The 24,279-nt window shown below is 37.2% G+C and overlaps 1 protein-coding gene across 2 annotated transcripts in view; it reads left to right on the plus strand.

Moving 5' to 3' along the window:
- Positions 1 to 3,860: 3,860 nt before the first annotated feature.
- Positions 3,861 to 24,279, plus strand: part of UVRAG (UV radiation resistance associated) — a 253,876-nt gene continuing 233,457 nt past the window's right edge. For both annotated transcript variants that reach the window (XM_006926633.3, XM_025042682.1), the window contains exon 1: positions 3,861 to 4,197. In XM_006926633.3, the coding sequence (XP_006926695.1) occupies positions 4,081 to 4,197 (117 nt within the window). In that variant the 5' untranslated portion in view covers positions 3,861 to 4,080. The remainder of the gene's footprint in view (positions 4,198 to 24,279) is intronic.

Below are 24,279 nucleotides of genomic sequence, written 5' to 3' on the forward strand. Positions count from 1 at the left end.
AACTTCCTCTTCTGTGCTTCCATTATACTTTATACATCATCTCAATGACTGCATTTACCACTTTGTATTGAAATTGTATGTGAACTCCTTAAGGTCAGGGTTTCTATCTGCATCATGTCTATAAACATAGCGCCCAGTCTGGGCACCCGGTAAAAGTCTGATGGATTTTTGACTAAACGAGTAAGTGAGTAGAAGAGTACTCTGTCAAAAGAAAGGGGATAGTATTAATTTAATTAAATTTGACATATCAAAAGACCAATTGGCCCCATTTTGCTCTTATTTACCCAATCATGTCTATGAGGTCTGGAGAATAAGGAGGGAGGGAGAAGGAGGCAAAATGGATGGGTGAAGGTTTGGCTTTTTGGCCCTGCAAGCCCAAATGTTTCATTTCAGTACCCAACATGGTAACATAGTTTTAGCTGTTGAAACAACAGCCATCCCTGAACCAAACAGATCTAAATCCTGTTGTTCATCTATCAAACTCCTAAGCATCCTTCAAGACTTCGTGAAGTCTGCTCTGATCTAGCCCCCCGGCCTCTATGGAGTTGGTTACTCTATCACCACTTGACCCTGATCTTTTTTCTATCATTGCATGTATATTGTATTTGGCCACCTTAGACTCCATGCTCCTTGAACTTGGATACATTTTTCTCTAGGGGATATATAGCATCATACAAATATTATAATACTCTAATTCTAAGTGATTAAAATATTTCAATGTTGAAACAAATACAGCCTTATCATGGAATGGGACCTAAAATAATACAAGATTTTTAGAATGAAATAGGACATATAGAAATAATGATAAGAGCATCAAATCTGGCCATGCTCTTGACTGCCGCTGCCCCCCACCAATTTGGGCTCCCCTCTACTTCCCCTAGAGCCTAGATGCAGGCTACGGGAAGCTGGGCCAAGTTTGATGAGTTCAAATCATTCTGGAATCAAGACAAAGGTTGGTACTGTCCCCCTTCTTGCCCTCACTGTGCCAGTGTGCCAATTATGCTGAGCCCCAGCTTTGGCTCAGTGGAAAATGTTTCACTTTAAGAATGGAAAACTATTAAAAGAGAAAGAAGGAAAGAATGACAGGTAGCCTTTATTGAACACTTACTCTACCCAAGGCACTGTGCTAAACACTTTACATGCACTTCACATGCACTTTACATGCTGGAATATTTTGCCAGCAGCAAGCTATTTCAGTTCTCTGCCATGTCCCTAGGGGTGAGAGTTCCAGCTCTCCGAGTTTGTGGCATATGAGTGGAAAAGTTTGAAAAGAATTGTTTACTTGAGGCCTGTATTTCCAGTGCCCAGTATCAGCCTAATGCAGAATTGAAGCTCAGTAAAGTCTTGTGAAAAAAATGGATCCTGCTCTCTCTGCTGAAATATTCTTTTCTACCTCCTTGCCTGGTGAATTCTTATTGGTCTTTCAATACCCAGTTTAAATGTCCCCTGTACTGTGAAATCTGACTAACTTCTCTGGCTTCCACAGCCTCTGGACTTCTCTTAGGCTCAGCACCTAGCAACTGGATTATCACTCTTTGTTTACTATTGGACTTCCCTATAAGGAGGGCAGGTCTTTTGGGAATGAATCTGAGTCTGATTTCCCAGCACCTAGCAAAGGGCTTGACATAGGGAAGCCCTCAATGAACATTTGTTGAATGAATGAAGTAACAAAGTTAGCTAATTTTCAGAGCTGATCCCCAAAGGAGGAAGAGGTGATTCTGTGTTCTGTCTACAGGCTCATTTTCTTGGCTGGTTTAGTGGGTTAATTGATGCCTCTCCTGCCTACCGCATGAGTCCATACTCTAACTCCTAGAACCTGTGAACATCACCTTATTTGGAAAAAGGGTCTTTGCAATTATGCATCTCAAAATGAGATCGGGATTATCTGGGTGGACCCTAAATTCAGTGACGTGTCCTTATAAGAAATAGAAGACACAAGAATTAGAGAAGGCATGCGAAGATGGAGGCAGAGATTGGAGATATGTAGCCACAAGCCAAAGAATACCTGGAGCCATCAGAAGATAAAAGAGGCAGGGAAGGATTCTCTCTTTTGAGAGAACGTAGCCCTGCCTACATCTTCATTTTGGGTTTCTGGCCTCTGGAACTGTGAAAGAATAAATTTCTGTTGTTTTAGGCTACCCAGTTTATGATAATTTGATACAGCAGCCTCCGAAAATTAATACGGCTCAGAAACAGAACAGCGTTTTCTGTGAAATTCCATCAGATCTTGGCACTGCGTGACTTGAACCAGATGAGATTTGGGATTTCCCAGCTACTCCTCTCTCAACAAACACCTGACCACACACACTCTAGGCTCTAGCCATGAGGAACCACTCAATGTTTCAGAATAGAGACAGCGTGTCATTCATATTAGTCAAGTCTGAGGTCAGATCCAAAATGTTTTCAGGATTCTAAATAACCCCGGAAAGATAGTATGCTTACCTTTCATTAAAATATTTTTAGTACAATTATATGTGAGGTCTTGAACTGGGTACTTTACGTATGTTGACTGATTCCCTACAGCCATCCTTTATCGATTACTCTTTAGTGATTGGAAAAGTAAATCTGAAAAGAACTCGTTTGCTAAAGAAACACATAGCTAGAAGGTGGCACAGCCAAGATTCCAGAAGTGCTTGATTCTTGTTATATTTGACTCTAAAACACTTTATTCTTTGAGCTGCATCAGTCTAGGTGGTGGAGAAATTCAGTTTGGGAGGGGGGTGGGGGGAGGCAGATCAATATCCTGTAGAAAGACTCAATGCTGTTTATTATAGAAGCGATAGCTATGACATTATCATTGTGATCAAGGAAGTCTTCATGGAAGAGGTGGCATTTGAGTTGGGCTTTCACTTCAAAAACAAAACAAAACAAAAACATATCCTGACTATCTGTCAGGAACTGGGAATCCAGAGATGAGTGACAAGGTCCTTTTTCTTGAGGAATTCAGTATATACGTGTGTATGTTTGTGGGTTTGTTTGTGTGGCTGTATGTGTCTGTTGTACACTTATTAAAAGACAATACAATAGAATATGGTAGAGGTAAGGTTCCTAAATCAGGGGCCCAGAGTGAATCAGGGAAGCAGCCCCAAATGAGATTTAATGGGCAGTTAAGCATCAGGAAGAGAAAGTAGCAAGGCTTTCTAGGGACAGCACAGCAACCCACCTCATAGAGATGAAACAGCGTCCTGGGTGTTTGGCACACCTTGAAGCTCAACATACTAGTTAGTAGAGTGCGAGTAGGGGCATGGACCTGTGGGTTAGAGTTAGTCATGGAAGAGCTGGTGGGATTGCCTGACAGGTTTCTGATCTCAGTGCAACCTGCGTGCCTTTCTGCCAAACCATAAAGTATTCCTTTTCAAATCCCCGCACATTGACCAGAGTATTTCAGGAAAATTGTTTAGGGAGCCTGTAACTCATCGCGACTCAGTGGGTGCCAAGAGGGTCCCCGCCCTCCTCCGAGGCCGATTACTATGGCAACTAGGTTAGGGCGGAAGTGGCTCCAAAGACTGACTCTCACTAATCAGGTGACTCTTGCCTCCTGCACGTGACAGCGGAGCTCAAGCGCACTCTCTACCTATTTTTACCACGCCCCTATTTTTCTTTACTGACAACTGACAGTGAGCTAGAGCAATGGTCTTTGAGGCTCCACCAGGAGACCCCGCCTTGTAGTAGTGAAAGAACCAATTAGACTTGGAAAAAAAGAAGCAACACCCCAGGTTTCACTCGGGTTTGACAGAGGCAATTTAGGCCAACCTCGGGTCGCTCCGCCCCATTCCCCATTCCGGCGGGCGATGGACAGACCTTCTACCCAATAGCACGTCCCCTGTCTGTCGTTGGGTCCCGCCCCTGTAGAAGCTGAACCAATGAGCGAGCCAGGTCTCGGCGGGGTGGTGAGGATTGCACTGCGGTAATATGGCTCTTCCTTAGCCAGCGGCTGCGGCGGCGGGAGGTAGGGTAGAGCAGTCCTGCCCCTCGGGTGGCTGGTGCTTGGGCTGCAGGGGCTCGGCAGGTCGTGGCCGACCATTGGCGGCGGATGCCGGAGGAGTGCCGGCCCCGCCGCTTGGCGGCCCTTGGGTCAAGATGAGCGCCTCAGCGTCGAGCGGGGGCCCGGTCCCACTGCCGCCCCCGGGCCCATCCGCAGCGCTGCCTCCCGGTTCTGCCGCGCGGGCCCTGCATGTGGAGCTGCCATCTCAGCAGGTAATCCCGCGGGCTCGTGGCGCTCGGGAGCGGCCGGGAGGAGGCCCATGAGGGGGGCCGTGGGCGGTGGGCTGACTCCGTGCCAGCCAGGAGACCGGGAGAAGTGGTTGGGAGAACTAGGAGGACTGACAAGGGCGGTCCGCAAGTCTTGTAAGGGGAGGGATCCAGTGATGGCCGAACCTCTGGGAGATCCCCGAGTCCCAGGAGAAATCCCGTTGCTGGAGATGGGCTGTTAAGGGAGAGAGAGAGCCAGTGAAACTCCCTGGGGGCTCGGCCTGAGTTCGCCTCTCCCCTGGTGGGGAGCTGGGGATTCCCTTGCTCAGACCCTCCCCCTTATCACCCCAAGGGAGGGACCCGGGGAAACCCTGGTGTCCCACGAGAGACAGGGACAGCGCATTTCATTCTTCAGCCTACTTGCAGAGAATCTAGTTGGTACTCATTCTTACGGGAGAAGCGAGGAGTCATTAGGGTTTCTAGCGTTTACTTTCAGTCTCTCCTGATTATGAACTACTCTCCTCAGCTTCTGAAGAGAAGTCCTTTGGGACTTTGGGGTTTCCTTCCTAATCTCAGACCTCCAAACAATTTAGGGGGCTTTTTCCTACCTCATTCCCTCAAATGCGTATCTGTGGAAGGAGGATTTGATGTATATTTCCATGTCTTGAGAGCTTCTTGGATCCACATTGTATGTAGGGTGATAATGAGAACACCGAGTTTGGAGATCTGACAAAAAATCCTTTGTCACCCATATAGCTGTAGAGTACTTTCTTCCTCTCCCTTGCGCTACTTCTATCTCCCAAGAGGAGACTTTTCAGGAGCGTTAGCATTTAAGAGACTTCAAGACAGTACCTTTTATTTTCCCTATTCTTTGTTCCAAAAAGGAGACCTGAGAAAAACTGTCAGTTATCGAGAGTTTATCATGTTGGTTTTGTGCAAGGTGCTTGAGGATTGGTAGTTCATTTAATCTTCACAAATCTTTGCGATAGCTATTTTTATTAGCCCCATTTTTTAGTTCAGGAAACAGGCTTAAAGATGCAGAATCACTCGTCCAAAGCCTTGCAGTTATTAAGTGGTGGGGCTGGGCATCTGGTTCTAGCCCATTCATGCACGTGATTGTATGCTTGAGACTTGAGCCACTACCTTCACACAGGACAGGGCAGATTCCTTCATACCCTTCCTCCAACTTTCCATCCCTGCCTTAGTACTTAGGGAAAATCTTTAAAGAAGAAAGATTGGGAGCAGAGGGCAGATGGGAAACGGGATGGCTTTGAAATCAGGAAAGTGGGGAGGGTGCTAATGGGAAGAGGGAAGTTGAGGTAATAGATACAGTGGAGGCCATTGAGCTGAACTGTTTGCAGAAGCAAGGGGTTTTTGTGTGCGTGTGTGGCATATAGGATTTAAAAGACTGGGATAGCATGTACCCTGGTTTTGTGGTGCTGTGGGAAGCAAGTTTGTGGAGAATATTAGGAGTTTGAGGGGAATGAGGTTTGGATTGTATTTATGAGTCACTGGGAAAAAAAAAAAAGGGGACACTAACCTTTGGAATGAACTGTAATGTGAATTTTTGTGTGTGTAGGGAGGTGGATTGTGAGGGCGGATACTGGGAAAGGCAGTGGTGGACACTGTTATAAACAGCCTGGAGAAATCCTAAGGCGTTGAGGGCTTAGAGGGGTTTTGATTGGGTGAGTTTTGGGAAAATGTGGGATTGGGAAAGAGAAAGCATCGTTTGTTTCATAGAGCCTGTTCTCTAATAACAGTTCACAGTTTAATATCGGGAGAAATAATCCAAACAAACTGTCCATGGAATAAATTCAATTGCATTTGTGAGTGTTTGTCAAATTTTTGTATTTGTGCCAAGGGATATATTGTGGCTTAAGTGTACAGTGAATGCTGTATGAGTGCTGAGTATGGTATTCACAGCTTTTTGGGGGTGTCATCCTTCTTGAATTCTTGGAGGGCAGCTTATAGTATAACAAAACACTTTTGTTTTCATTAATTTAGCTTTCTGGGTCAAAATGCTCAGGTTTTACGGCTATAAATATATATCACAACATTTTAAAAATAAACATTTTTGTTAAAACACAATCTGTATACAGTAGAGTGCACTGATTATTAGTATACAGCTTGATGAATTGTCACAAAGCGAACACAGTTATATAACTACTCCCTGGATTAAGAAATACAAAATTATTAACGTCCCAGAAGTCCCCCTTATGTTCTCTTCCATCTCTACCTCTCCTTTCTGAAGGAACTACTATTCTGATTTCTAACATAAGAGATCAGGTTTTCCTGTTCTCGAACTGTGTATAAATGGAATCATGCAAAAATGTATGATTGTGACTGGTTTCTTTTGCTCAGTATTGTTTATGAGAGTCATAGGATGTGTCAGTGTGTAAAACTTCTTTTAGCATTAATTCATTGTCTTTTTTTACTACAGCTTTTGCAGAATTTCAAAGGTTTAGATAAATTGGAAATCCAATTAATTAAGTTTCTTTTAAATAACACTTTTTGAAAATCAAGTCATTTTAATAGATCCCATGCTATTTGATAAGGCATCAGTATCTTTAAACAAATAAACCCTGTTGATTTAGGATTTCTATGATAAAGTTGATTATCTCAAAGCATAAATTCAGTGGTTCCCCATCCTACTTCTAGGGCAGGATTTTTCAGCTTTGGCACTGTTGACATTTTGGGTGGGTAGGTTGAGCTATAAGACTTTTTAGCTACATCTGTGACCTCTACCCAGGATATGCCAACAGCACCTGCCCAGGCCTAAAAATCAAAAATGTATTCAGATGTTGCCAATTGTCCCTTAAGGAGCAAAATTACTCCTGGTTGAGAACCACTGTTCTAAAGTATATTTTCATTTTAGGATAGAGGGTATTCCTGCTATTATCTACTCATTTATTCTAGCCTTCATTGAATCCCATTGATTCTAATGGCTGTAATGTTTAAAATATTAATTTACAAAAGATTAGTTCTAGAAGTATGGGTTCCCACTTCTGCCTCCAGAGAAAGACTTACTTTGTTTTTGCTCAAAGTCCACAAAACTATGTATAAGACTTAACTTATTTTTGCCTTATTTTAATTTACTTATCTTTAAAAAAAAAAACAACTTTAGTTAAGACTGCGTAACTCCTGAACCTTTACATGTATGAGTACTAACTATAGTCCATGTAGCTACTTGACCGTGTCAGATGGAACTACTACTTAATCTTTGTCTCCTTTTGCTTCTGTGTGATCTTTAACTGTAATTTCAGTATGAACTAGTCACACATTTTGAAGACTGTTTTTGCTCTTTAATTTTTGGTTGAGGTTTGTAATTACCTTGGAAATATAAGCTCATCTGAAGAATAACTTCCTTCACACCCTTAGCGTTAGGAGTCTTGAAATAAAATTGTGTTTTATGGTAGAAACATTTAATATTTCCTTAAACAGTTTATTTGAGAATGTTTCTTTCTTCCCCAAAGGCTTCCGCACTTGAAACTTAACTATGTTTTTAGATATTCAGAGCTGGGGAGGCTTTTTAGTGATTGTTTAGTGACCCTTTTGGTAGGTCACGTATTTCTATAAGATTTGATAAAAGCTATAGACTCTCTCCTTAAAAAATGCACTTACACACATACATAAACACACAGTTTTGCATGCAGGTTTGGGTTCCCTTGAAGTATAAATAGAAGAGCTCAGATTAAATAGTCCTAACCCAATTTAATCCCTTTCTTTGAAAAAAATTAAGATTTTTTTCCAATTTAATGTTATTTTTCTTAGTGGTCCATGTCAGTATACGTATGTCTACCATATTTTGCATAATAATGTTTAGTTATGTTTAACCCCGCATTGGTAGACTTTTGGACTCTTTCCAGTTTTTCTTTATTACATTATTGCAGTGACCATACATAATTTCTGTAGGATAAATTTTGAGCAGTAAAATAACTCAGTCAAAGGAAATACATATATGTATGTGTATATGTGTGTGTGTGTGTATGTATAACTTTTAAAGATATTAGCAAAGTGTTTCCCTAAAAGGACACGCCTGTTATACTCCTACCAAATTATGACAGGTCCTTTATTGCCACTTTTTTTTGTCAACTTTGGGCGCCATAAGTTTTCTCAGCGTTTTCCAATCTAATTTTATGTGTACAGATTTTATATGTGTTTTACCTACATATATATATATATGTTTTTGGTATTTAAATGAGCATTTCGTTAATTATTAGTTGTATTTTAATAGCTTTATTTTTGTATACCAAACACTATGCTAACTACATGATCTCATTTATCCTTACACAAGCCTATGAATTTCAGTATCTTTACATAGATTTATGTAGCATTTTAACTTCTTTTGTGAATTGCTTGTTCATATTCTTGGCATTAATTTTTCTGATTGCGTACTTATGTTTTTCATTGAAGAGCATTTTTGCTTGTCAATTTTTTGGAAGGAGGTGGGGCGTGTTAGTGTTATAAGCCTTTATCTTCCTTGCATTTTTTTTTGGAAGTGTATATCTTTATTGTTATTGTTATTATTCTTAATTATTATTATTACTTTTTCTCTCCATCATTCCTCCTGCACTTACTCTGATAACTGTCTCAGCCTTTCTTTGGGAAATTGCTTCCCCCCTCTATGTCACTTTTTTCTTAATTGAGATATAATTGAGATATTAGTTTCAGGTGTACAACATAATGATTTGATATTTTTATATATTTTGGAATTTTTAATAGGCTAGTTTTTAGAACAGTTTTAGATTTATAGAAATATTGTGCAGAAAATTCCCATATAGTCTATACCCAATTTCCTTGATTTTTAACGTCTTCTATTAGTCTGGTACATTTTTTACAATTAATGAACCAATAGTAATACATTATTATTATTGACTGAAGTCTATAGGTTGTCCACATTTCCTTAGTTTAAAAAAATTGCGACAAAATATATGTAACATAAAATTTGCCGTTTTAATCATTTTTAAGCGTATAATTCAGTGGCATTAAATACATTCTCAGTGTTGAGCAACCATCACCACTATCCATTTCAAGAATTTTTCATCATCCCAAACAGCAGCTGTACCCATTCTCCTCTCCCTTCAGCCCCTGGTAAATTCTGTTCTGTTTTCTGTCTCTGAATTTGCTTTCAGAGTTACTTTAGATAAGTGGAATCATAGAATATCTGTCCTTTTGTGACTGGCTTATTTCACTCAGCATAATGTTTTCAATGTTCATGTTGTAGCATGTATCAGAATTTCATTCCCTTTATAATAATATTTCATTATATGTATATATCACCTTTTGTTTATCCATCTGTTGACAGGTCTTTAGTGTTTACCTAATGACCTTGTTTGTGCCACGATCCCATCCTGAATACCACATTATACTTAGTTGTTGTATCTCCTTAGCCTCCTCTTGGCTCTGACAGTTCTTGAGACTTTGTTTTGGATGATCTTGACAGTTTTGAGTACTGATTAGGTATTTTGTATAGGATACTCTATTGGAATTAGTCTGATTTTCTTCCCTTCATAATTAGATTGGGGTTATGGTTTTTTGGGAAGAAGGCCAGAGAGGTAAAGTGCCATTTTTATCCTACCGTATTAAGTGTACATACTATTAACATGACTTATCATTGTTCATATTAACCTCGTCATCCCTGGCTGACATAGTATTTGTCAGGTTTCTCTGCTGTAAGTTTACTCTCTCCTGATAACTCCTCCCTACTGTCCTTTTAGGAAGGAAGTCACTATTCTCAGTGGAAGTTATGCTCCCTTTCTTGAGGGCAGAGTATTTACATAAATTATTTGGAATTCTTCTGTATGGGATATTTGTATCAGTAGCCACTTCCTTTTACAGATGAGGGATCTAAGTTCTAGGAAACTTTCTCAGAGTCAGACAGTGTCAACACAGGGATGCAGTCTAGATCTTTGATTCCCAGTTGCTATAGCATCCACTTTTTATAGGGGTCTTGTGCAAAACAAAAGTTTTAAGTTGCGTTGAGGGGTTTTTTTTTTTTTAACATTTATTTCTCACAGTATTGTGCCGATTACATAGTAGGAATTCAGTATATTTTTACTTTTTGATTTTGATATGGGTCTTTCCTTTGAAGAACTTGACAGCCTAAAGAGAGGAAGGAAATGGAATGGAAACATACAAGAAAAAAATAATAGAAGCACAAAAGCTTAATAAAGCTTAATTTAGCTGCACATGATATATATTTTCCCATTACATATTGGTTTATCAGATATCTTACTTTTGCCAATCTAATTTAATCTAATCATCTTTTTATTATGTTTTTAAAAGAGCTGTTTTGTTGATAAGGCCACTGAAGGTAGAGAGTAAGCTGTATCTTATTGGAAACATACCCCGTGCAGCAGAGTGCCGTGATATGTACATTACTCCTTCCACAGATATTTATTGAGCCCGTTCCTTGTGATTCAAATAAAAAGAATAATATGTAGTTGTATATCTATAAAATAATAATGGCAATTTTTGAGCTGCTTTGGATCTTGTAAATAAAATTATATGAAGAAGCTTCAGAAACAAAGACGACATCAACATCCTAAAATCATTATTTTTATGTGACAAAAGCCATCAGGAATTTAAGATTTTTTTTTTCCTGTGGAAATAGTTAGTTTTCCTTTGAAAGGAAAAGCTATTTCTTCGTTAGTGTTTAGTTTAAAATTTCTCCACAGGGGCACAATTCTTAACTTTGGCAGAAAATTCAGAAGTGAAACGGACTGGAAATAGAGCAAGAGCAGAATTGAAACTAATAAGTTGGGCCTGAAATGTGTGGTAAAATGAAAAAAAAATTAGGTCTTGGTAGTTTCCAAACGTGTACTTCGATAATTCTGTGCATTTTAACCTGTCAGACATATTACTACTGGGACAGGGAGGGAGCATTATTTGTCATTTTTAATGTGTGCAGCTCAAATGTGTGCAGCTACAAACTAGGGGTGTTTTAGAAAAATTAAAGACAGATTTATATTAAGAGAAGAGTTGAAACATTTTAGTTTTTATACTTTGTTTTAGTTTTGATGACATCGATCATGTCTCAAGTAGAATTACATTTTTTTTAATGGCTTGTATTTTAACAGTTGCATCCTTAGATTATCCAGGTATAGGAGCACACAAAGAATGGAAAACTTGACATTGGATAATTCATAGTATACCTTCTTGGTTTAGTATTATATAACCTTGTTTTTCTATCTTATTAGATGGAAACATGAATTTTGAATGATAGAATATGATAGATGCAAAATCTGAAGCCCTCAGGTGAAACTATTCCCCTGGCCATAGCCTTGTTCCATCCATTTATTCTGGTCCTCCAGGAGTTAATAAAGAGTATTATTTTAACAAATCTGAATTGAGTGTCCTGTTGGTCCTGCTAGCCTTAAAAACCTGACCAGACCCTGGGTCTCTCATGAGTGGTTCCACTGAGCTTGGCTCGGTATTTTGAGAACGTGTTTCTTAAACTAATCTCTGTGCTTTTACACGTTATGCCCAAAGCTTTGGGGATTTTAGGCTAGAATTAAAATGGAAGGAAGGCTGTATTTTTAACTTCTCTTTACAGGTTGAACACTCAGACTCTACCCCCACCCCTCTTTTATGGTGTGAATTAGAGTGAAACTTTGGAATGTCCCGCTGTAATTAAGTGATCATCTTCCTGTTTTGTCCCTGGGTACTTACCATGCCTATCCTTTTTTGACTATTTCACTTAAGATGTCCTGATTCTTTGCTTATTTAAATTTCTGAACAGCATAGTGATTGTGGGTTTTCGATGTCAGGAATTTTATTCTGTGTAATATTTGACGCTGATTGCCATAGACCTCATTTACTAGTAATGTTATTAGGCACTGAACTCTCATTTATTGGTTAAGAGGCTGAGACAGATAATGCTAAAGCTAAGCATTAGAACCCAACACTTAGGAGTCTTGATTGGTTTGTTGATCCATTGAAATACCTGGCACTTTTTTCCGCCATGGTTTTTAGAATGTCCTAAAAGATGCAGTCAGACTTTTTTTGAAAATAATGAGGAAAACCAGGAAGCTGAAACTGGCAGCTACCTTTGGCTTTTGTCAGTAGACTCTTGTGTAAAAGTGGAAATGAGACTTTCATGATCTATTTTTTTTCCAGGAAAAACTTGGTGTTCTTTGACATTACTATTTTTTTTTTTTTGACTAAGTTTTAACTTTAACCTATAAGTAATTCATGCATTCATGTTTGCCTATGTTAAAACTAATTCTAAGTCCAGAAGTTGAAGAAACTGATAGAGTCAGCCATTTACTCAATAGATATTTATAAAGTACCTTGTTTGAATTATGTTAGGCACAGGATTAGAAATTGTATGTCTTGTTTTTTCTAATCCACTTGAATTATTTCCTGTTACAATTCCAGTCATTTTTTTAATAAGAAAGGAAAACTAAATTTATAAAAATGCAAAATGAAAATAATTTTATTTAAGATTATGAAAAAACTGTTTTTTAACTTTGACTACTTTAATGAATACAATAATGGCATTGAGAAAATTGGTGTTGCTTTCATCCTCTGAAATGTTAATTTCTAAGTATATATGGGAAGCAGCAATATGAAGAAGATTTTCTAATTTTTTGTTCTGAAAATAGATCAGAAAGTAAGGTAGGCTATGGAGTACTCTGTATAGGTCTAGAACATTTTACAGGACTATATTCATTACATGGTAGAGTTGGTCCCATTATAGAATTGTATATATAGTAGGTATTTCAGGCTTGTTTTCATGAATTGACTTAATGGAGTTTATTTTATATGGAAGGTATTTAAAATAAATATAAAAATAACAGTTGTACAGGTGCTCTGGAGTGACTGTTTTACTTTTATATTCATACATTTCTATCAAAAGACATCAGTCTGATTATCAGATGGGGACACTACAACTGCAGAATTTCTTAATTGTCTATTAGCTTCATTTTTGATATCATTCAAACTCAGCTATTTTAAAATTATCCGAAGATCAACTTGTTTCAGGGTAGTGGGTGGGCAGAGAGGTCAGGAAGATTGTCTCCAAGTGGAGATTCTGAAGCTGAGTCATGAACAATTCGGTGTTTGTCTACTTAATTGTAGGTATTCATTTTACTCCAACTTCAGAATTATCATTTGCTGCTAGATTTTCCTCCAGACAAGATTCATGGCTCATTGTCACACACCATTGGCAATTGTCCATGAACAAATTTCCCATTCTTATCTTTTTATCTTTCACCATGCTGCCTTGTGTTTTTAGTAGCTAATCTCTTTAAAACCATTCTCATAGTATTTTTAGCCACAGTAGTTAGAACCATCATTCCCATTTTATAGGTGAGCAAGTCAAGGCCCAGAAAAGAACATGGAGGAGACTGGGTTCAAACTCCACTCTTCTGGTTCTAAATTCAGAGTCTTTCCCATCTTCTTATTCTGTTTATTTGTTGGATTTAAAATAGATTTCCATTTCATCTTTGTTTCTAGCTTCACAAACTTGTATAGCTTGAGTTAGGTGGGTAGATTTTGAAGCTACAGATAAACTGATCACTAAAGACTGAGGAAACTTTAAGGAGATTGATAATAATAATTTTGTTATTGAACTATCATATGTGCCAACACTCCACAGTTACTCCATTAACTCCTCATTACAACTCTGTGAGACAGAAACTGTTACTAGCTCCATTTTACAGATGAAGTATCTAAAGTTTAGGTTAAAGCTTAGGCTATTTCTCAAGTGAAATAGCAGAACTGGGTTTCAGTGAGATAATGAAATAAACATCTGATTTGGAGCTGAAGCACCCTTTGTTTTTTCAGGTTGATTTAGTTGAACTCAGTTTGTACGAGGGAGTCTCTAGAACTGCTTACCCTAGTGCTGTAGAGTACATGTACAGACTGTTGCACACAAGTTAGTGTCCATGTTGTGGGTGGCTTGTTCTGTCTTTCTATTCCTCTTGTGGCTGAGCATCTGTAAAAGTCTTCCCATATTATTTGCTCTAAAAAAAAAAAATCAAAACTTCTTGGTGCAGAAGTGGAAATGGGACAGAGACCAGGGCTTTTTTTTTTTTTTAATTAATCCCCGGGCCCCCCCTCCCACCTCCTCCCCGCCCCCGCTTTCACTTCTGACCTATGGATGTTGCCATCTCCCTGTAAGAACTGAATCTCTGAAGGCGGGATGTCTCCTCCCACGTGCTCATGGCATGCACCCAGCATGCATCCGGGGCCTGGCTTGCACCCAGGGCCTGGCTCACCCAGGGCCTGCCCCACCTGAGGTATGGTCCGTGGCTCTACTTGAGGTGTGAACCCAGGATCCTCTGTAAAGCAGACTTGCTAACCACTACTCTATGGAGCCAGGGCTTTTAATTTTATTGAAATAATGGAAACGAAGACATGAAGATTTTGAGTTAGATTTACTAAATTGTAGTTTGCTTGTTTTGGTGGGTTTCAAACATAGATTCTGCCTGAAATCAGTATGTTAACATTTAATGTCTTGAGCTCTTGTTTGCACAAGAGAAAGTTGATACATCCATAGGAGAAGGAAGCTAGTTTTTCATAGTATAAAGAGCAGAAGGAGTTTTAGGGCAATGAATGAGGTATATGGTAAAGAAGACACATATGCCAGAGATATTGTGAAGAAAGAATTGATTGGCTAGATGGCCAATTAGAAATGGGGTTGGGATAAGGGACATCGGCCAGGCAAAGATGTCTCAAAGGTTTTGAAATAGGGTACCTGAGAAGCCGTTACATGGTGTAGACGCATGTACATACACAGTCCAGGATATCAGGCCTGGGTCCAGATCTTGATTTTGCTATGTACTAACAGTGTGAACATGGATAAGTCCTTTTACTTAGGGCCTCAATTTTAGTATCTGAAAAGTGAGTAAAATGGTTTAGATTAGTGCTTTTTAAACTTAAAATGTACATACAAATTACTTAGGGAATCTTGTTAAAATATAGATTCTGATTGAGTAGGTCTGTGGAGGACCCAAGAGTCTATTTCCAACAAGTTCCCGGGAAATACTGAAAAGCAAAGGCTTCAGTGACCTTCAGGAACTTTTCCAATCCTGCAGTTCTATAATTCTATTTATTGAATGTATGTCCTCTGGGAATCTGTTATCTCTTGTGATTTTATCACCTCTATTTAGATAAATGAATTCTAAATCTGTCTTTTCTCTTCAAATTAGAAATGCCTAAACCAATTCATCATCTTACCCTGATAACCACATCCTTTCTTGACATCTCTATTTCTGTTAATACTTTATAAAGTCCTTTACAATTTTTCAGAGAGCTTGTATATCTATTATTTCATTTCATCCTAAAATAACCAACAGGCATGCAGGAAATATCTCCATTTTATGGAAGGGGAAACAGGCTCAGAGAAAGTTAAGTGATTTGCTCACTAGTGAGTGATGGAACCACTCTGGAGTTCAGGATTATTTACTCTAGTTTAAGGTCTTACCACTATGTCACAGTGATTCTAGTAATGACCATCACAGATGCCCCTGCTTAAAGGTTGGTTACCATCTGTTCTTTAAAAATATAAATTAGTTTTATTTTTAAAAATAGATAATATATTCGTGTGGAACATTTTCAAGTTACATAAGGGATACAGTGAAGAGTCAGTCTCCATACCACTTTCTGCCCAAAATACCCATTTTCCCTTCCTTGAGGCAATTATATTTTATGCATCTCTAATAATTACATAATTATATTCTTTTTCCCCTATGAAACACAAATAACTTGTAAAATGTACTGACTTATAAACTTTTTACTTTTTTAAAAAACAAATAGTATGTCTTACAGATTGTACCATATCAGTCTCAAAGGGCTGCCACATCATTTACTCTTTAAGGCCATTCCACCGTAGGATATACCATAATTTAGCTAGTCCCCTATTGATAGACATTTAACTTATTTCAAGTTTTTTGCTAATGTAAACAAATGTATTATACTGTAATATAAACAAGTGTATTGCATATCTGCAAGTATATTTTTAACACAGATGCATAAGTGGAATTTCTGAGTCAAAGAATATGTGTGTTTGTAATTTTGGTAGATATTTCCAGATTGCCATCTGTACAGGTAAACAGTTATACTCTTTTCAGCAAAGCGCCTGATTTGGCACTACCTTGCCTCTGAATATGTTCAGACTTTAGTTTATGTCAACTTTAGTTTTAATTTGCATTTCTCTTAGGAGTGAGGTTGAGAATCTTTTCATGTTTGAGCACTATTTGTATTTCTGTTTCTGTGGATTATCTGTTAATATTCTTTGCCATTTTTTTCCTATTGGATTGTTGAACATTTTTTTATTGATCTCTAGGAACTCTTTATGTTTTAATGTCTCTATTATGTGACATTTTTTTCTTAGTTTTTTTCCTTTGACATTGCATAGGATAGTTTTTGCCATGCATAATTTAAAAACATTTTGTGTGGTAAAATTTATTAATTTTTTTCTTTAATAACTTCTGAGTTTTATGTCATTCTTAGATCTTTGAGGTAATAAAATAATTCTTCATGGTTTCTTTTAGTACTTTTATGCTTTAATTATTTACATTTAAATATCTTTAAGCCATCTAGAATTTGATATAAGTACAGGGTATGTTTCCTACGTATTTTTGTTTCATTTCTTCCTTTTTCCAATGGCTACTCTATTGCCCTAACATCTTTATTGATTAGTTCTTATTTCCTTAGGGGTCCTTTGACTCCTTTATCTCTTTTATCAGTCTTCTCTTCATTCTCAACCATATTCATTATCTATTTAGCCCCCATTAAGTCCACTTTTTCTCCAGGCTCCTATATGGTCTTATTTTTCCTTCTGTTCCTATTCATATTACTTTAAAACATTTTTTTTTTATTATGGACATTTCAATGAATAATGAAGTATGTATATTAAAATGTATATAGTTGTGGGAGATTGGTTCCAGGATCCCCCAATACCACCATCCTCAGATGCTCAAGTCCCTTATATAAAATGGTGTAGTATTTATATGCAACCTATATATACGTACAGGCTACAGCAGGGTATGCCTGCTGTAGCCTTACTTTTTTTGTGTAGACTAAGAGTAGTACTCATCAGCACATAACAAACTCAGGGAGGGATATGATGAACTCTCAGGTACCTGTTACCCAGCTTCAATAACTGTCACCTCATGGCAGGTCTTATTCTGTCTGTACACCTACCTCCTTGTTCTCTCTCACCCAATTATTTTGACGCTAATTATAGGCATGACATTACTCTTAACACTTGGACTACTGATAACTCTCTTCTGTCTTCCAATTTTTATCAGTCAGGTCATCCTGCATGATTCTATGTCTTTCTTTTTTTGGCCTTATAGTTCCAAAATAACAGTGCTATAATAAACGCTCATTGAAAGTATGCTGCTGGATATATTTATATATATATATATATTTGCCTCAAATTGACCTTTTTGTGTGCACAAACTCCAGTATTTTAGTAAGATTACATATAATTCCTAGCAGTCTGAAGGAAATACCAGCATGATAAAATAGAAAAGAGAAGGGAACCAAGAGAGGGAGGATGAGAAACACATGCAGAGGATAGTACTGGATCTATCACTACAATGGACTGCTTCCTTAGAGCAATACTACTCAGAGGAAACTTGGAGAAGAAAAGGCAGGTTTGGATAAAAAAAAAAACAAACAAACCCAAAAAACCCTGAGCCAAAATATATAAGAAAAGTAGAAAGTTTAGAGAATTTTTTTTTCCTGTGGAGAAGTCTGCTTTATAATTTAGTAGTGTTTAGTAAATGACTGAATTAAATTCTAGGACTGATTTGAGAGCAGAGTTAATGTCAAAATAAAGGCTTTAGTTCCAAGATTGTGTAATTTGTGTCAGAGAAAGCTAGTAGGGGGATAGGTGTTATAAAGTATTTTATGAGAGATTAGAGATGGTAGATTGTTTGTGTAAATCTGTTACATTGGCTGTTGGCACCATTTGCTTATAGCCAGGGGATCAAGTGCTAGTTTTAAAGAACTTTTGTGTTCTTTCAATACTTTTCACGGTAAGTCTTTCAGGTGGTTTCAAAAGATTAGAAAAAACGGGTGATTGATAGTGCTATAATATAGAAGGGGCTTTTGTGTATATATATATATTTTGAAAGATTGACCTAATTTATTAAGCTTAAATTTTTGATTGAGTAATTCAACATTTTTACCTTCTGTGAAAATTTAATTTTCTCCCAGGTTTGCTTTTGTTGTCCCTCAAAAAGGTATACCAAAGTACCAGTAATCTGAGTTTACCTGAAACAACCTTGGCCTGAATGCTTCTATGCCATTTTGCCTGGTCCCAGACTAAGAATAAATGCCTGACCTGAAAACAAAAGACTAGGAAAGCAGGGAGATGTCCAGAAGTTTGACTACATTTCCAAACCAAATGCCACTTAAAAAATTATCTCATAATATCTGTGATTATCTACATTAGGGGTTAACAGACTATGGCCAATAATCACTGTTTTTTGTAACAACTGATGAGCTAAGAAAGGTTTTTACATTGTTAAGCAAACAAACAAATCAACCTCAAGAATAGGCAGAGACTGGATATACCCTGAAAAGCTTAAAATATTTACTCTTTGACCCTTTACAGAAAAAGTTGGCCAACCCTTGATCTACATTAATCAAGATATATGGTGATATTTCTATAAATGAACATTTAAAATTTCTTGCTTTTTTGTTTTATATTCTAAATTGGCACTTTGTTTTTTTAATGGTTATATGGTTTTCCACTGTATGAATGTACCACAGTTAGAGTGGTTAGTTTTTGCTTTTATAGTCAATATCAGAATAAACATACTTGCACACATTTTGTAACTTGTGGAATTGCTTGGTTAAATATTATATGCAGTTTAAAATTCTCCCCCTTCAAATTGGACCATTTTATATCCCCCAACATTGTTTTCTGTACTTATATCAAGCCTGACAGAGAATAAAATAGTTTGACTCTTTTAATCAGAGAGGGCCCTTCATTTTCTATTGTTGAATAACAAACAAAAATTTAGTGGCTTTAAAACATCATTATTTATTTTGCTCACAAATATGCAGTTTGGTTTGGGCTTGGTGGGAGCAACTTGCCTGTGCTTTACGTGATGCCATATCTGGCTTCTCAAAGGCTGGGTGCTGAAATGGTCATATGTCTGGTTTTAGCTGAGATCTCAGCTGGGGCTGTGGAGAACACCCACGCAGCCCTTTCCATCTGGCTGCTTGGCATCCTCACAGTAGGTTGACTGTATTCCAAGAAACAGAATCCTATAAGAGGACTGGGTGATTTTATGATTTAGCTTTAGAAATCACATAGCATCATTCCTGCCATAGTCATAGGCCTGCCCAAATTTAAGGGGGAGGGAACATAGACCCCACTTCGTAATGGAGGAGTGGCAACCTCACATTGTAAGAGAGCACGTGGAATGGGATGTATTTATTGATGTGGCCATTCTTTGGAAACTGCAGTCTACCACAAGGCAGAATGTCTGTTTTGGTGTGTATATCTTTAATTATGAGTGTGATTATACAGTTGACCCTTGAACAACACAGATTTGAACTGTGCGGGTCCACTTATATGTGGATTTTTTTCAATAAATACATTGGAAAAATTTTTGGAGATTTCCTTACTACCATAAAGCAATTGTATCGATTACACTAGGCAGTCATATTGCTGCTTTTTCATTATTAATGTGTGAATTGTTATACTTGTAAATAAATTGAATTTCCGTTTCACATTATCTTTTCATTTTTGATGTCTAGTGTTAGTAATATGTATGACATCTTCAGTGTTTTGTATCATATAAGACAGTATTGATATAGTTATAGACAGATGATTCGGCTGGTAAACAGATGGTGTAAACTTATGGTATCGGTAAATCTAATATAGTATTGTAAATGTATGTTCTCTTCCTTATGATTTTCATAATAACATTTTGTTTTCTCTAGCCTACATTATTGTAAGAATGCAACATATAATATATATAACATACAAAAGATGTGTTAGTCAACTGGTTATATTATCTATAAGGCTTCTGGTCAGCAGTAGGCTACTAGTAGTTAAGTTTTTGGAGTGTCAAAAGTTATACGTGGATTTTCCACTGCACCAGGGGTAGGATGTGTGGGTGCCCCTAACCCTTTCCATGGTTCAAGGGTTAACTGTACATCTTTTCTTATGTTTATTGTACTTCCATTTCTTTTTCTATGGCCTGACTTTTGCCTCTTTTCTTTTGCTTCTTTTGGGCTATAGATGATTGATTATATTATTGATTTCTAATGACTCTTGTAGATTAAGTAAATTAGACTCAAAATTTGTTTTGAAGATAACTCACTGTGGCCTTAGGGGTCATAAAAGGTGTGTTTGGGATGATTGTTTAGTTTGGTGATGGTGGGGATTTGTGGAGTAATTATATTTAAGAACCATGGTAGTTTTATTTTTTAAGCAAGGAGTACAGAGAAGGGAGGGTGAATGATAGCTATTTCTTCTTCTGTTGGCCATCAGCCTCCCCAAATCACTTTCCAGCAGTGATAAGGAAAAAGATTAGACACCTCAGTTGTCTTTTGTTGTTGTTATACCTCAGAAGCTAGAAAATTTTAGATGCCTGCAAGGGAAAGGTAAAACTTGGGAGAATATAGGACCCCAGTGGCATATTTCACTACTAAAAATAGCTTTGGATTCCTTTTAGTTCTGGGGTGTGATTTGACCATTTTTTAAGCCTTGCTGTCGTCCATGTTGAGGTTCAAAATTGTATCAACAAAATTAATTGACCCAACAGAAATGATCATTTTCCAAAATATAGGGATGTTAAAGAAAATGAAACATTTTTTTGTACCTTGCCACTAAATTAGAATGTTCTTACTCTTCATCTACTAACCTGTTATGGGATAAATTCTTAATAAACAATTATAATATAAGTCTTCTCCCTAGTTGTTACCTTTGACAGTTTTATAGGGACTGGGCTGGTGTTGTTACTGGTCTGAAGTCCTCGTGCTTGATGGTTCCAAAGGCCAAAACTCAAAACATCAGAGTTTGGAATAAGGAAAGATTTATTGATCGAGAAGGTTCCAACTGAGAAGATGGTAGGCCTGGTTGTTCCTCAGATCTGTCTTATCCAAGTACAAAGTTCAGGCTTCTTTTCTTTCAAGAGAAGGGGAGATGGGAGACGCTGTCTTTGTAAAACTCAAGCCACAAGCAGAATTCCTCTAATGATTAGAATCTATTAGCCTGAAGGCCATGGAAATAAAGCAGGCATGAACAAGATGAAGTCAGAGAGAGGTGGAGCATTTTACTCTATTACAGTGTTTGTAATTATAGTTGTCATTTTAGGTATGATTTGATCCAGAAACATAAATTCTGTTGGCATCTCTTGATTTTGTTCTCTTCTTGGTGGTTTCATTCTCAGGTTTCACTGTGATAAAAAGATGTCCAATAGCATGCCTAGTCCTTCCAGGTTCAGGGCCCATAGGAAAAAAAAAGAACTCTCAAGAATTTAATACAGGTTCTTGGTTTTTTGTGGACCCTGAGTGAATCATATGTTATGGTTGGGGGATGGAGTATGCTGATTAGCCTGTTCTGAGTCACGTGAACATCCTTGGAGTTGGAGGGAGTTCTGTGTGAAGTAGACATTGATAGTAGGGTTGAGTGGTCTTACAAAGGAGAATCTGGGTTTGTTTTTAAACATATGAGTGCTGGGCAAGACAAAACAAACAAAAAGTACAAAAACAAAACAAAATTTTTATTAAGACTGCTGTTAGGTTTTAAAGCAGTTTTCTAAGAACAGTAGTACTATTAATAAAAACAACCATTTTTGGTTCTTTAGAGGCACCAGTTTACAATCATACTAATGAGTAATTCATATATATATTTTTTTACTAAGGCAAATGTTTCAAATCGATAATCCATGCCACGTAAGTCTTGTTTTAGAATTTATTCTTGAAAGAGTTGTTAAATAGTTAAGGAATTTAGGGTCATACTGTTTTTGCCTACTGCCAACATATCAGAGTTGTGCTTTAAGTACATCTTTCAATCCTCCAAAGCTGAATAGGAGGTTTTAATTTTATATGTTAGTGAATGTTTTTAACCTCTATATAGAATGTTTTATAGGTTGTGTTTTAAATATTTTAAAGTTATGTTAATTCCAACTTAAAAGTAAAAATCTATTTAGCTTTAGTTTTGGGGATAGGTATTATTAGTGCACTACTTGGATGTGAAAGCTACTTTTATAGAATGATACACTGAGAGCATTTTGTAGCTGAAAGTGTGGAGCATTTAAGAAAGTTTGAAGAAATTGTTGGTGAAGAAAACTGCATGGAATGTTATCTTAAAGAGTAATCCTAAAGTCTGTGTAATTCAGTTATTCAGTATTTTTACTCTTCTGAGACATTTGAGCCAATTTTGATCATAAAGATAGATTTGATATTAACTGTCTTTAGATGGGCCTTTTGAAGAGATAATCTGATATTTAAGTCTGCTTAGACAAGTCTAAAGCAGTGTATTTATGCTAGATGGTGACACCAGGCCATGAAGTACCATTAGATTGTATACCCTAGGACATTAGTTCCTAGGTCCATTCTTAGGTTGAAGTGATGTTTTCTCCCATCATCTGGTGGATGAATGTCAGAATCCACTAAGGGTTCCAGGCCACTCAGGACTATTGCAAGGCCTGTGTTATATAAGGACCTTCTTGACTGGATTAATTCACTGGAGATTTATTAATTCAATTAAACATTTATTGTGTGCCATCTATTTGCTAGGTACTCATCTAGATTTTGAAGATACAACTATGAATAAAATTAAGTCTCTTCCCTCATAGAACTTATATTCTAATTGGGGAAGGTAGACAAACATCTGGAACTATCTATATTTGCATGTTAGGTATAATTACATTCTGTTTCGGTCAAGTGTAGATCTGGAGAACTGAGAACCAGAAAGGATCCTTAAGGTCACGCTGATTTCTTTAATACTTCCTTTGATCATAGGGTAACAGTTTGGGTGAAGGTGGATAATATCTTAAAATTTGTAGTGATTTTTTGTATTGCTATTTTGGATTAGGTTTTATTGATTTAAACTTTTTCTTATTTATTTAACTTTTTTTGAGTATGTAAAACATATGGTACAGAAGTCAAAACTACATAAATATCAGAGAAATCTTGTTTTTATCTCTGTTCCCACCAACCTGTTCTTACTTCATAGATAATCATTTTTCTGAATTTCTGGCTTAACCTGCCTGTGTTTCTTTTTAATTGCATTAAATCTTGGGGGAAGAAGAGGAGAAGGAGGTGAGAGACTGAAGGAAGAGGTGAATGGGTGGGAATGGATGAGAAGAGTTATATTTCTAAGAAATGCTTGTGAAATGTTGTTTTATTGGCACCACTTCCACTTCTATTAACTCTGAAAAAGGTAGTAACTTTAAAACATAAACTATTTTGGAATAATTTTAGATTTACAGAAAAGTTGCAAAGATAACAGAGAATTCTCTTCATTCATTTTCCTTAATGTTAATATCTTATATTACCATTGTACATTTGTCACAACTAAGAAAAAATTGGCACATTATTATTAATTTAACTCCATTTTATTACAGTTCAGCATTTTTAAAAAGCAGCTTTATGATGAAATTGGAATGGATGTTATTAAAGAAGAAGCCAAGACAAAGGGCACAAGAGGGTTCATATGGATGGACATTTTCTGTCTTTCCCCAAGATTACATCAGTAATTTACCCATAAAGAGTTGATTTCCTTTGTCTGTTCCAGCTGCTGGGGGTACCTTGTATTTTTAATCATGGTGTAATGAGAATACTTACTCTAATGCTTTTGAAGTAAATAAAATAAGTAAATAAAAGGCAAAAAGTCATACAACCCAAGGTCAGTGCTTTAAGTATAGTTGGCTAATTTGTGGAGGAGGTTTTGTTTTTTTGTAAACTTTCTTATAAAATGCCCTGATGTGGTCAGTTCTGTTTTATCCACATCAGTGGTGGGAAGCATAGAAATAATGATACATTGGGAATCCACCCAGATGAGTGTTTGTACATGCCATTGCTGATTTTAGAATCTTAGAGCTTGGAGTCAGAAGGTGCCTTGGAGGCGGTTGTGCTAACTTCCTATGTAATGCAAAGACCTCT

Source organism: Pteropus alecto, unplaced genomic scaffold, assembly GCF_000325575.1.
Source record: "Pteropus alecto unplaced genomic scaffold, ASM32557v1 scaffold7, whole genome shotgun sequence".
Lineage (NCBI taxonomy): Eukaryota > Metazoa > Chordata > Mammalia > Chiroptera > Pteropodidae > Pteropus > Pteropus alecto.